Source organism: Nerophis lumbriciformis, linkage group LG23 (assembly GCF_033978685.3).
Source record: "Nerophis lumbriciformis linkage group LG23, RoL_Nlum_v2.1, whole genome shotgun sequence".
Taxonomy (NCBI): Eukaryota; Metazoa; Chordata; class Actinopteri; order Syngnathiformes; family Syngnathidae; genus Nerophis; species Nerophis lumbriciformis.
The window spans coordinates 36,404,910-36,419,948 of record NC_084570.2 but is presented as its reverse complement, the minus strand read 5'-3'; the positions used below and the strand labels follow the sequence as shown (position 1 = coordinate 36,419,948).

Genomic DNA, 15,039 nt, shown 5'->3' with positions numbered 1-15,039 from the left:
AATGGGTTGGTGTTGGAATTTTTCAAAACATTGAAATTTTTTTACAAAGTAATAACAGTTTGAATTTAAATGGGTATTTCGGAATTCCTGAAATTTTCGGGGAATTTGTATTAAAAAAAGGTAGTTTTGTTGTCCCAACATAGAGGAATGTTTTGAAGGTGGAATGGTCAAAAATGGGTGAAAATGTGGATTGTGAATACTTTCCAAGAAGAGGTGAAAAGAGGGCTTTGGAAAACTGGCATTAACTGTTAATTCCTGGGAAAAAAAAAACTTTAACTTGAAAAATAGTAGTTTGATTGTCCAAGGTGGGTGGAGTTTGTGGATGTTGGAACGGTTCCAATCGGTTGAGAAATGTGGGAATTGTGCAAGTTTGAAAAATGGCCCATTCGTTTTCAATTGAAAAAATGACTCGGAAAACTTGGAATTGGGGGTAATCTGGGATATTTTTTGGAGGGCACGATTCCCGGTCGAGCCCAACATTTTGATACTCGAACGGTTCTGATCGGATGAAAACTGTGGGCTGTGCAGCACGGCAGCGTTATGTGGCAGAATAATAATAACAATTAGACCGTTTTTTTGGTGTAGAATTGTATGTGTGAATAATAAAAATGATAATAATAATAATAATTAAATAAATAAATTAGAAAATCTAAAAAACACACACAAATTGACATCAACATAAAACCACAGACATTATTTTTCTAAACTGGAAAAAAAAATCTGTAGATTTTACTGTAAAATGTTGTGTTTTTACACAGAATTACTAAAAAAAAGAAAAACCGTAGCATTGTTCATTTTACAGAAAAATTCTAGCAATTTTTTTTTTTTTACCATAAAATCTGACTTTTTTACTGTATATTCTTAATTTTTTCAAATGTCCTAAACCAGGGGTTCCTAACCTTTACGACCTCGGGACCCAACTTTTCCACCACGGGGGGACCCGAGGGGAACGTTAAAGAACATGAATTAAAATGCGTTAAAAGAGCACACAGCTGACGCAACCAGCTACCACTTCAGCGGCACCATTTCTACATACAGCTACAAAAGTCAAAGACAAGGAAAAACTAAAAAATGAGCGCTAAATGATACATATTGTGCACAAGAAATCAATTAAGAGAGCCGACTGCTCCGAGGCTGCCCACTAGCTCTCAGCTATTGTGAATGATTAGCTCCAGACTCCTTCTGAATGTCTGATATTGTCATAACAACGGCCACCTTGATGTATGAGCATGCCTGGGTTGCCTCACCCAATCAGGGGCCCCCACTCGCCCAGGGGCCCCACCCAATCAGGGGCCTCCGATTTTGACGGCAGAATGCAATGTATGGTGTTCACGGTCAACTCTGCTTGGCGTGTACTCTCTCCCTCAATTGCCTTGTTTTTGTCCTACTGCACGAACCCGGGTCGCCGGTGTGAGAGGCCAGCGTCTGACTACTGAGCTAAAACTATAAGTTAAGTCAAATCCAGATATTTTTTTTGAAACTTTTAAGGGGGAGGTTTAGGGGAACCCCCATAACGGCACAAAGGGACCACAGCTGAGAAACACATTTTGTGGCGGCACTTGCGGTCCACAAAATGGGCCCTACGGTTAAGAAACTGTCCTCAACTCTGTGACATAAGCTCCAATTAACGTCTGTGGCTGTAGTCAACCTCTACAAACGTCTGCCTCTGACAGTGGTGCACCTTGAAAGTGTTGTTTACGATGACCCCATCAGCGCTGACACTGCGGTTTCATCACAACTTTGGTTCTGTTGCAAAACAGACGTGTTGACAAATGTTTCTCTCCACTTTCTCATGGACTCCAGATGATGACTAAATCTTCTCCCAGTACGTCTGTAATTACACCATTCACTACCACTAAAAATAGACCCATGTGCGCTTTTATTTTGGCGAGGCCTGGAGGAGCCTTGTGTTCTTCTCAAAGTGCAGGGCCACCACATGGGGAGGAATCCAACACTGTCAGGGCCAAACATCCAACCTGTACACCACATGGGGAGGAATCCAACACTGTCAGGGCCAAACATCCACTGTGCAGCAAATGGGGAGTAATCCAACATTGTCAGGGCCAAACATCCAACCTGCGCACCGCATGGGGAGGAATCCAACATTGTCAATGTAAAGTGCAGGTGCCATTTGGCAGAACAAGCTCATTTTCTGGCACAATAAATAATACAAAATAGTGCATTTATTTCTGTGTCTATCTATATAGATGCTAAGTTGTTTTGTATACAACACAATTAACAGCTGTATATGTCGCATGTATACACATATAACATATACATACATAGAATATGTGCGTGTATGCATGTATATGTATATATACATAGATACACACATAAAATATATAGATAGATAGTATATATATAGATATATTTATAGTATAAGCATATAGATATATGCATACATATAAAGTACATATCTATATATAGTAGATACATTACATTTATATGGAGGTATATTTATATCTGTATATACATAGTTCAAACCCCAGCCGAGTCATACCAAAGACTATAAAAAATGGGACCCATTACTTCCCTGCTTGGCACTCAGCATCAAGGGTTGAAATTGGGGGTTGAATCCCCAAAATGATTCCCGAGCGCGGCCACAGCTGCTGCTCACTGCTCCCCTCACCTCCCAGGGGGTGGAACAAGGGAATGGGTCAAATGCAGAGGGTAATTTCACCACACCTAGTGTGTGTGAGACTATCAGTGGTACTTTTTAACTTTATATATACACATACATATATATACATAAACACATTTATATAATCACACACATATGTACAGTACACACGCATATATACACATTTATATATATATTTTTACATATTTATACATACATATACACATATGTATACACGAGTCATACCAAAGACTATAAAAATGGGACCCATTACCTCCCTGCTTGGCTGGTTGGAATTGGGGATTAAATCACCAAAATAATTCCCGGGCGCAGCCACCGCTGCTGCTCACTGCTCCCCTCACCTCCCAGGGGGTGAGGCTGATGGGTCAAATTCAGAGGATCATCTCACCACACCTAGTGTGTGTGTAAGAATCATTGGTACTTTATATATATACATACATATATACATATACATACATGCATACATACATACATACATACATATATATGTATATATATTAGGGCTGTCAAACGATTAAAATATTTATCGTAATTAATCGCATTGTTCATAGTTAACTCAAAATCAACACCCCTCCGCCTCCATATTCCTAAACTGACATACTAGCATGTCTTTAGGTGCAAATATCACAGACTAACATGACAAAACATCTCTGATCGTAATGTAAGACAGTTTTATTTTGTCCATGTCAGGGTTTCATCTAAATTGCCCAAATACTTGTGACGGTGAGGGCGTGCATATTTTCTTTAAAAAGGCAAAAAAATGTGAATATGCATTTCTTCTCACGGTGAAAAATAGTCCTTTCTTGTCGGGAGAACAACTTGCCATGGCTTTGAACCTGATATTTCCATAGTGTAGACTTTCTTTTGTCCTTTTCTGCTCGCCTGTGGCTCATCAGTAGCAAGTGAACTGCAGCCAAGTTTCCCCCGCCACGGCACGCCCCGAGGGTCAAAAAGGAAGTGTTTGCGTTATCGGTGGTTAAAAAAAAGGTGTGCCATTTTTTTATAGTTAACGCGGTCTTATCGCGTTAACTTTGACATCCCTAATATATATATCTTATAAGGGTATGCGGACGGCGTGGCGAAGTTGGTAGAGTGGCCGTGCCAGCAATCGGAGGGTTGCTGGTTACTGGGGTTCAATCCCCACCTTCTACCATCCTAGTCACGTCCGTTGTGTCCTTGGCCAAGACACTTCACCCGTTGCTCCTGATGGGTGCTGGTTAGCGCCTTGCATGGCAGTTCCCGCCATCAGTGTGTGAATGTGTGTGTGAATGGGTGAATGTGGAAATACTGTCAAAGCGCTTTGAGTACCTTGAAGGTAGAAAAGTGCTATACAAGTATAACCCTAGTATACAGCATCGACCGCTACTGCCTACTGGCGCTGACGAGACGCGGGGCCGCCATCTTGGAGTGGTGATCCGCTCCACTCAGTGCAATTCATTTGGCAGGAGCATTGAACTGTCAGCGCATTTAATTCATCTTACCTCACTGAATACCACTGATTTTCACGCGCTTTTTTGTCATACATGTAACTATGATAAAAGACACATGTTTTGCCGTGTTTTATTATTCATAGTTTGCTTAACAGTAATAGAATATTCTTATATGCTATAAGTGACCAGACGTCCGAGATCAAAACTGGGAATATACTGTAATCCCAGAGAAGGGGGAAAAAACGGTCAGCTATTTTTAAATTGAAGAAACAATATGATTAGGTTATATATACATGCGTATATCCTATATAAACAATGCATGAATACATTAGATATCTATATACTGTATCTATAGACTGTATCTCTGTTGCTGCAGCAGCAGAGAGTTTATTCTGTCTTGACACTTTGTATTGATAATTTGTATTACATTCTTCCCTTAAATGATCATGTTTACAGTGATTGTTTTATATGTATTTTTTATGTATGTCACTTTGGATAAAGGCGTCTGCCAAATACTTAAACATAAACATATATAAACACCTGAAAGTCTTTATATCAGCTAAAACCACCAATCTGTTTCACTGGATTCAGAATAAAACCTAATTCTGTCTTACAATCTTTATCTTCATCATTTATTTCAACTTTATGTTATTCAAGTATGACATTTTTAAATTTAATTAATTTCATTGACAAGCAATTATATTATGGTCATACTCTTGTTTGCTAGCGACTACGATTTCAGTACTATTGAAGATCTTTGCTCCTTCTCAACTCTGTGGTAATATTCTTTTCACAAAATACAACCAATAGTACGTTAATGTTAAATCTTACTTGTGAAAAGTAATCCCCCGATTCCTATTTTCAACAGTCCGCTTATTTGAGCAGGAAAACGCTGAACACCTGAACAGCTCCTCATCACCACTTCAAGATGGCGGCCGAATTTCTCGCGTCACAGCAGCCAATGCTGCGTCTACTTATAAGATGTCTATGGTTATAACGTCATTGCAAACACGGCAATCTGTTGCGTCCACTGCAGTTCGCTACCTTATTCATACTTTTTGTCAAGAGATTTTTTTTAAGCAGGGTTGCATGAGGTACTAACTTAGCGTTAGGTTAGTCAATGTATCACACACAGTAACGTAACGTTAGATGGCGGTCAGCAGCACTGCATATTTTAGCCACCTACAAAAAGACAAACATAGTCAAATAAAGGTCAGTTAAAATGTATACTATATTAAGAATATGTAAACATATTGCACAGGGCCCTGCCCTCTAAAAAGTACAACTCCGTTCATTGTTATGTTCATGTATTTGTTATGTTTTTCATGTGTACGCACACATCAACACACATACAGTATGAGATGAGATCAATGAGATAAGGTAAGAACAAGATAGAAACTGCTGTGGAACTAGTTACAATGCAATATGCCATGGAAATACAATGTTAACACTTTTGTGCAAATAAGTACAGTTGCACTTGTTTTTTCAAATGTGTTTATTCTGTAAAGGAATGAGTTAAATGTTTAAAATGACTGGTTAATAGTGCTATTATGAAGTGCAAAGTCAGCACTACTTTTCTTCCTGCAATTTAAATGCACTTGTTTTAATTAATAAATACAGCGTTTTAAAAGCATACACAATCTGTGTAAATATATTAGTCTGTGGTTAAAAGGACTTGAAAAGGACTCGAAACTCAAAATGCAGGACTTGACTTGAGACTTTCCAGTCTTGACTTTGGACTTGACTCGGGACTTGCCTGTCTTGACTCGGGACTTGAGACTTACTTAAATGATAAATAAATGATAAATGGGTTATACTTGTATAGCGCTTTTCTACCTTCAAGGTACTCAAAGCGCTTTGACAGTATTTCCACATTCACCCATTCACACACACAGATGACGGGAGCTGCCATGCAAGGCGCTAACCAGCAGCCATCAAGAGCAAGGGGTGAAGTGTCTTGCCCAAGGACACAACGGACGTGACTAGGATGGTAGAAGGTGGGGATTGAACCCCAGTAACCAGCAACACTCCGATTGCTGGCACGGCCACTCTACCAACTTCGCCACGCCGTCCCCTTATGACTTGCAAAACAATGACTTGGTCCCACCTCTGCCATTTACTCTCTGTAAAGCACCAGTTCCATTGGCAGCAAAACAGGCCCAGAGCATAATACTACCACCACCATGCTTGACGGTAGGCTTGGTGTTCCTGGGATTAAAGGCCTCACCTTTTCTTCTCCAAACATATTGCTGGGTATTGTGGCCAAACTGTTGTGGGCCTGATTTTTTTGTGTGTTGTGTCTGATCATTCCCTCCCTCTTCCTGCAGTGAGTGCCGAGGGGCGGGGCTATCTCCGGGAGCACATGGACTCCCCAGACACCTGCAGCTCATTTGGGCTAATCAGCCGGCTTCTTAGGCCACACTGGCTTTGTCTCCAGTGCTGGATTATTGTCTTTGACTCCAGTGTCTCACTAGTGCTCTCCTGCCTTTCGCCATGTGTTCACACGCCTGTGTTGGAACCCCGCCTTTGTGAGTTTGGTGCTTTGTCACCTTTTTTGTTGTACTTTTTGCTCTTGCCTTTTTCCCATATTAATGGTGATTTTCTGTCCAGCCATTTTCTGTTGTCACTTTTCCCTAGGATAGTTTTCAGTTGGTACTTTGTTGCTATATTTCTCGATGGACTGTATTTTTGTTGTTACTTTGCAAATAAACCCTTTTTGGAATTATACTCTGCGACTGGGTCCTGGCCTCCTTGTCTGAACCTTGACACAAAAAGCTAAATTTTTGTTTCATCTGACCACAGAACTTTCCTCCACAGGTTCTTATCTTTGTCCATGTGATGTCAGATGAAACAATGTGGTGTGGACAATGCTGAAGAAACAAGTCCATGTCAGAAAACCAACACATTTAGCTGAACTACACCAATTTTGTCAAGAGTGGTCAAAAGTTCAACCAGAAGCTTGCCAGAGGCTTGTGGATGGCTACCAAAAGCGCCTTATTGTAGTGAAACTTGCCAAGGGACATGTAAGCAAATATTAACATTGCTGTATGTATACTTTTAGCCCAGCAGATTTGCTCACATTTTCAGTAGACCCATAATAAATTCATAAAAGAACCAAACTTCATGAATGTTTTTTGTGACCAACAAGCATGTGCTCCAATCACTCTATCACAAAAAAAATAAGAGTTGTGGAAATGATTGGAAACTCAAGACAGCCTTGACATTATGTTCTTTACGTGTGTGTGTGTGTGTATATATATATAATATATATATATAATCAATAGGGATGTCCGATAATGGCTTTTTGCCGATATTCCGATATTGTCCAACTCTTTAATTACCGATATCAACCGATACCGATATATACAGTCGTGGAATTAACACATTATTATGCCTAATTTGGACAACCAGGTATGGAGAAGATAAGGTCCTTTTTTTTTTTTTAAATTAATAAAACAAGATAAACTAAAAATGTTCTTGAATAAAAAAGAAAGTAAAACAATATAAAAACAGTTACATAGAAACTAGTAGTTAATGAAAATGAGTAAAATTAACTGTTAAAGGTTAGTACTATTAGTGGACCAGCAGCACGCACAATCATGTGTGCTTACGGACTGTATCCCTGCAGACTTTATTGATGTATAATGTAGGAACCAGAATATTAATAACAGAAAGAAACAACCCTTTTGTGTGAATGAGTGTAAATGGGGGAGGGAGGTTTTCTGGGTTGGTGAGTAAGTGTATCTTGTGTTTTTTATGTTGATTTAATAAAAAAACAAAAAAAACGATACCGATAATAAAAAAACGATACCGATATTTTCCGATATATTTTAAAGCATTTATCGGCCGATAATATCGGCAGCCCGATATTATCGGACATCTCTAATAAACAATGTTGTGCCTTGCAAAGTTTCATATACCGTATTTTCCGCACTATAAGGCGCACCTAAAAACCACAAATTTTCTCAAAAGCTGACAGTGCGCCTTATAATCCGGTGCGCCTTATATATGGGTTAATATTAATATTAATTTTCATAAAGTTTAGGTCTCGCAACTACGGTAAACAGCCGCCATCTTTTTTCCCCGTAGAAGAAGCGCGCGGTGCATGCTGGGATATGTGACGTTTCATTTCCATTTGTGTGTTTATGTAAAGACCCCAAAATGGCTCCTATTAAGTGTGTTGTCTGTCTAATTATAAATAATGCAGACGAGGCGTGTTAACTGAGTTCTCAACGTTTACTCACAGCGTGCTCATAACCACATTCTAACTGCCAGCACATACAACAACGCTTCTCAGGGCTACCGCGCATGCTCGTCACTATCGTTGCATGCTGGGTAGTGTAGTTGTTATATTTGCTAGCTCATAACATCACATTAAGAGACACGCTTACGCGCTTAATTCAATACTCGCCGTCATTCCGGGTGGATTGACAAAAGACCTCCAGCCGCTGGATATTGGTGTCAACAGGGCATTCAAATCACGACTGCGAACGGCGTGGGAACAATGGATGACCGAAGGCGAACACACCTTCACTAAGACAGGCAGACAGCGCCGGACGACATACGCCAACATCTGCCAGTGGATCGTAAATGCCTGGGCAGATATTTCGGTCACAACTGTGGTCCGAGCTTTCCGGAAGGCAGGATTCACAGAACTGCTGGACAACAGCGACACTGACTCCGATGACTTCGACGAGACGGAACCGGCCATTTTGGATCCCACATTTGCCCAACTTTTCAATTCGGACACCGAAGACGAAGAATTCGAGGGATTTACGAATGAAGAATAACTTCAGAAAGTGAGCGTTATGTTTATTTTGTGTGTTGTGACATTAACGTTCGAGCAACATTATGTTGCTATTGCTCTGCACTATTTTGAATTTTACTATGTTTGTGATTGCACATTTGCGTACATTTTGGGACAGAGTTGTTAGAACGCTGGTTTTTAATATATTATTAAAGTTTGACTGACCTATCTGACTGTTTTTTTGACATTCCTTTAGCGCAGTTAGATGCGGCTTACAGCACGGGGCGGCTTATAGGTGGACAAATTTTTGAAATATGCCATTCATTGAAGGTGCGGCTAATAACCCGGGGCGGCTTATAGTGCGGAAAATACGGTACATACGGTAAATGTAAATTTAAAATTTTTTTTTTTTTTTTTTTTACAATTACATCTGACTTTTTTTTACAGTGGTATTTATTTATGTTACCAATGTCCTAAATCAGGGCTTCACGGTGGCAGAGGGGTTAGTGCATCTGCCTCACAATACGAAGGTCCTGAGTAGTCTTGGGTTCAATCCCGGGCTCGGGATCTTTCTGTGTGGAGTTTGCATGTTCTCCCCGTGACTGCGTGGGTTCCCTCCGGGTACTCCGGCTTCCTCCCACTTCCAAAGACATGCACCTGGGGATAAGTTGATTGGCAACACTAAATTGGCCCTAGTGTGTGGATGTAAGTGTGAATGTTGTCTGTCTATCTGTGTTGGCCCTGCGATGAGGTGGCGACTTGTCCAGGGTGTACCCCGCCTTCCGCCCGATTGTAGCTGAGATAGGCTCCAGCGCCCCCCGCGACCCCAAAGGGAATAAGCGGTAGAAAATGGATGGATGGATGGATGTCCTAAATCAGGGGTTCTTAACTGTTTTGACCTCGGGGCCCAAAGCCCACCTAAGACTGAATTAGTACTCTTCTCTTAATTTGAATTAAAAATAAAAACTCCAAATATACTTAATTTTAAAACTATTTTCATTTGGTTTAAAATATTTTTTTTTTTTTAAATGCCAAAATCTGTCAGTGCCTTTTTGTTACTCCCATTGTTGTGTTGCAACTTTGCATTTGCACGGATTTTGTTATGTAATGTGTGTTTGTAAAGTTATGTATACATATATACAAAAAATATACAGATAGTTATTTTCCATTTAATTTAGATTCTTAATATATTTCATTTAATTCGTGTTTGCTTACCTTGTAATTTATTTATCACAATTTCATTGTCTTGTATTGTGTTGAACATCGCTACTGATAAAAGTTAAATTCGATTGAATCGTACTCACCTCCCTCAGGTTGACCGTTCAAGGAGGTCAACATAAACAACCATGATGTCAACAACAAGAGCTTCTCCATGGGCGCACCGGCACAGGTAAAGTTCCACGCAGCACAACAAAACACTTCAAGTTGACCGTCAAGTTCATCCGCCCGAGGTAACTCCAAAATAAAGTCAGCGGACAATTCACTCTTTTCCTTTTCTTCGGTGTCTTTTTACTTTTGTGTCAGCGTTCGGCTCCACTAAGAAGACGCTCGTCTGAAGCGAAGCACCGTCTGTTTGCTCTGTGGACGCGCCTTCTCGGAGACGCCATTGACAAGTGGCGGCAATAACGTGTAGAGGTTCCGGTGCGTCTGCGTTTCAAAATAAAACTTCCAGTTTTATACTTCTTTCTATTGAATGATTGCGTGTGTGTGCGTGTATTGTATTTCTACCCTTCTTGAGACATCAACAAGGAAAAGTAACTTCCATATGAGGAGGTGTGAACAAGTTAGGACATATATCATGGTCCCAATACGGAAAACCATTGCATCTAAAAGAGAGCCAAATACTAGAGTCCGTGAACATTGCTCCAAAGTCCAGATTTTTTTGTTGATTTAATGTGCATACAAAAGTAAACATTGACAGGTGCAAAGGCAGCAATATATGATGAAACAAGACAGCAGCTAAAGAAGGACTTCCCTATTTATCCCTGAAAAAAACACACCAGGTGAACAGTTGATTTTACGACTTCCGGTGCTGATGTAAGACAACCCGCGTCCCACATGTGACCATAGGATGAACAAATACACTACGCTACTAAGACTATAGTTGCCATTAACAGTTATCTTCTACAGCTGGGTTACTCAAAGTGCGGCACAGGGGCCATCTGTGGTCCGTGACTCCTTTGTCATCGGCCTTAAGCACATTACAAAAAACAAAAAATAGAGTGTCTCATTTGCACCCCTGGTGGTGAAATCTATCAAAATGAGGGTGGTCCCAAAAAGGAGGGATTTTTCAAATTGACTGTGTGTCGCTTTTAAAAGTGCTCCCCTTCTGGTCAACATATGAAATAACAAGTGTGTGTAAGAAATTGAAGTGTGTCCCCTTTGACCAAAATTAATTAAAAATAAATGAATAAATAGGTATATAGAGACATACTGTAATAACTTGAAGTAAATAATGAAGATTAAAAACCAATTACAAAACAAAAAATCCCCAAAACAATAATTAACTAAAAGCTTACCTTTCTTATATTTGCATACTATGTATATATTATTAATGTTGTAAATACAAATATGTGTGTGTGTGTGTGTGTGTGTGTGTGTGTGTGTGTGTGTGTGTGTGTGTGTGTGTGTGTGCGTGTGTGTGCGTGTGTCTGCGTGTGTGTTTGTGTGTGCGCGTGTGTGTGTACATCAGAATCAGAATCAGAATAGTTTTATTGCCATTGTTTGAGAACGGGTTCACAAACTAGGAATTTTTCTTGGTGCAATCGTGCAACATAAAACACATATAACACAGATTTGGTAATAACAAGAGCTCTAACTGAGCTATCAGATCTTGTTATAGACTTAGAAAGGAATTCAAAGGAGCTACTGTTAGGAGTTATTGTTCATGTGTCTGATGGCCGAGGGGGAAAAACTGTTCAGGTGGCGGGAGGTGTGGGTCTGGATGGACTGTAGTCTCCTGCCTGTCATATATTTTGGTACTAATGCAAACTGTAAGCATGCTACTGTTAGCATGTTAGCATTAAAGCGTTAGCATGCTGTCTTTTTAGCTTATTTTGGTTATATTTTTTGTTACGGTACTTGATGCTATCAGTTCAGCTTTGGCTATTCAGCATTCACACAAAATGTTGACAGAAAAAAATGTACAGGACAAAATTCTGTAATTTCACAAGATTATAAAAATATAGTAAGAATATATTATGGAATTTAAAAAATATATATTTAAAAGTTGTAATTGTACAATTATTTATGTCATAATATTTTTATTTAAAAAAGTTCGAATTTTGCAAGAAAAAAATACTAATATTTCAAGGTTTAAGTTTCTTTATAAAAAAAAAAGTTATTTTACACAAAGTTTGTAAAAATATTTCAAGAAAAAAATATTTTTAGAAAAAAGTATGCCATAAATATATGCAATATATGTATATGCAATAAATTATTACATAATTAAAGTCAAATATGTTGTAAAAAAAAATGTGGGGAAAAAGTTGCAATATTGTGAGAAAAAGTTGTCGTACAAATTTTTTTAGGAATATTCTGAGGATTTTTTTTTTTTTACAAGATTAAAGTCCAACATAAAAGGGGTATTTTAAAAAATTATTTTTAAGTTAGTAATATTAAAGGTAAAGGTTTGTCACTGTACTATAATTATGTTATATTTTGAGAAAAAAAAATATTGACAATAAAAAATAATTCTATACAACAGGAATAAAGTCAAAGACATTGTGAAGAAATTCATACTTTTTTTTGGAAAGAAATTGTGAGAAAATGTTGTCTCTTAAGAATTTTGAGGAATATTCTGAGAATTTTTTATTTTATTTTACAATTATAGTCCGGAATATATTGTATTTTTTTGGTACTTGTAACAGTTAGCATTTTAGCATGCTAAATCTTTTCGCTAATTTAGCAGGTATACAACTTAGTGTCATATATTTTGGTACTAATGCAAACTGTAAGCATGCTACTGTTAGCATAAGTGTGTTAGCATGCTAGCTTTTTTAGCTGATTTGAGTTATATTTCTTTTCACTTGACGCTTGTCTTTTATTTTGAAAGAACGTCCAGAGCAGAGCCTGAGCGGCTACTTGTGCTCCCTGCATTCAACGTGACTCATCCTGCGTCTCCTTTTCCATGGTCAGTGGAGCTCCAAGCAGGCGTGGACTCCTTGGATGCCAGCCAGCAGCATCTTCTTCTCTCCTGGGCCACAAATAGCGCTGAGCTCATCAACGCCGCCTCGTTTGGGCTCGTCCTCAACGCAGTCAACTTCACTTTTGCTGCCTTTTTATAGCGTCTGTCTTTGGACGCCTTTATTGAAGTCATTGGTTTCATGACGCTAAGACTTTGAGAATACCTGTATTACGTGCATGCTAACATGTCTTACAAATCATTTTCATACAGGGGCCGACACCTGGCTAATTCAGGACCCGAAGCAGAATTTTATGTGGAACACAATGAACAAAACTCATTGTTGCTAGAACTGCCAGGGTTTTCTGACACCCCCTGTCATTCCCAGAAGGCAGCCAAACAGCTGTTGAAAATTTACCGTCAACTAGATGAGGCAATTCCCTAAGGAATTACGTTTGAATTTGAACTGAAATGCTGACATAATGTAGTATGAATGTAAGAATAGTTTGAATGTAGGAATGATTTGAATGTTGAAGAGTTTGAATTTCCAGGAAAAACGGAATTTGGTTTGGGACTTGGGAAAGTGTTAGTTTGAATGTCCAGGATAAGAGGAATGGGTTCATATTTAAATTGTTTGAAAAGGTTGACAAATGTGGGAATTGTGCAACTTGGAAAAATGTCCCATTCATTTCAATGGGAACTTCCTGGAAATTTGGGAATTTGGGGAAAAGCGGGATTGGGGAATTATTTGGAATTTTTAAAAAAGGGTAGTTTGAATTTCCAGAATGGTGGAATGTGTTAAAGTTCGAATTGTTTGAATGGGTTGAAGAATGTGGGATTTGTGGAAGTTTGAAAAATGGCTAATTAATTTTGAATGGGGAAAATGCAAAACTTCATTTCAGAAAAAAATGGGGATTTCGGGAAAAGCGGGAATTTTTTTTGAAAATGGTAAAAAACTTGAATGGTCTGAATGAGTTGAAATGGTTGGTGTTGACATTTTTCAAATCGGTAGAGAAATGTTGAAGTAGTAACATGTTGAAATGAGAAATCGTATTACGGAATTCCTGGAATTTCGGGAAAACCAGAAATGTTTCCAGTTCAAAAAACAACTTTGTTTTTTGTCCTGATTAAGAGGAATATTTTGACGGTGAAACGTTTGAAATGGGTTGAAAAATGTGAAAAGGGTAGGGGTACTTAAGGGTGGAAATATGTTACCAAAAAATGGGAATTCCTGGAAATTTGTTGAATGTGAAAAAATTGTAGTTTGAATGTCCAGGATGAGTTGAATGTGCTGAAGGTGGAATGGTTTGAATCGGTTGAAGAATGTGGGAATTGTGAAAGTTTGAAAAATGTCCAACTCATTTTGAATGGGAAAAAAAAAATTATGGGAAATCCGGGAATTTTTTTTTTTTACAATTGTTGAAGTAGAGCACACAATTCCTGAACAGGCTGAATATATTGAAGTTGGAACAGTTTGAATCAGATAAAAAAGGTGGGAATTGTGGAACTTTGAAGAATGTCCCATTGATTTCCATGGGAATTTCAGAAAAAATTGGGAATTTCGGGAAAAGCGGGAATTTCTTTAAAAATTGTATAAAAAAACTTGAATGGTCTGAATGAGTTGAAATGGTTGGGGTTGACATTTATCGAATCGGTGGAGAAATGTTGAAGTAGTAACATGTTGAATCGAGAAATGGTATTACAGAATTCCTGGAATTGCAAGAATACCCGGAATTATTCCAGTTAAAAAATACATGTTTTTGGTCCTGATTAAGAGGAATGTTTTGACAGTGGAACGGTTGAAATGCGTTGAAAAATGTGGGAGGAGAAAAAAGGGTGGAAATAGGGCTTTGGAAAAGCAGGAATTCTGGAAAATCCTGAAATTTTTTTTAACTTAAAAAAAGCAAATTTAAATTTCCAGGATGGTGGAATGTGTTGAAGGTGGATTGGTTTGAATAGGTTAAAAAATGTGGAAATGGTGGATGTTTGAAAATTGGCCAATTCATTTTGAATTAGAAAAATGTCCCGGAAAACCTGGAATTCTGGTAAATCTGGGAATTTTTGAAATATGTCAATGGAAAGACAGAGATTGCTGAAC

General features: G+C 38.6%; 1 protein-coding gene across 2 annotated transcripts in view; it reads right to left on the bottom strand.

Annotated features, from left to right (window-relative positions):
• vwa1 (von Willebrand factor A domain containing 1) overlaps positions 1-10,426 on the bottom strand; it is a 36,523-nt gene extending 26,097 nt beyond the window's left edge. For both annotated transcript variants that reach the window (XM_061985397.2, XM_061985398.2), the window contains exon 1: positions 10,123-10,426. In XM_061985397.2, the coding sequence (XP_061841381.2) occupies positions 10,123-10,192 (70 nt within the window). In that variant the 5' untranslated portion in view covers positions 10,193-10,426. The remainder of the gene's footprint in view (positions 1-10,122) is intronic.
• Between the last annotated feature and the right edge of the window lie 4,613 nt (positions 10,427-15,039).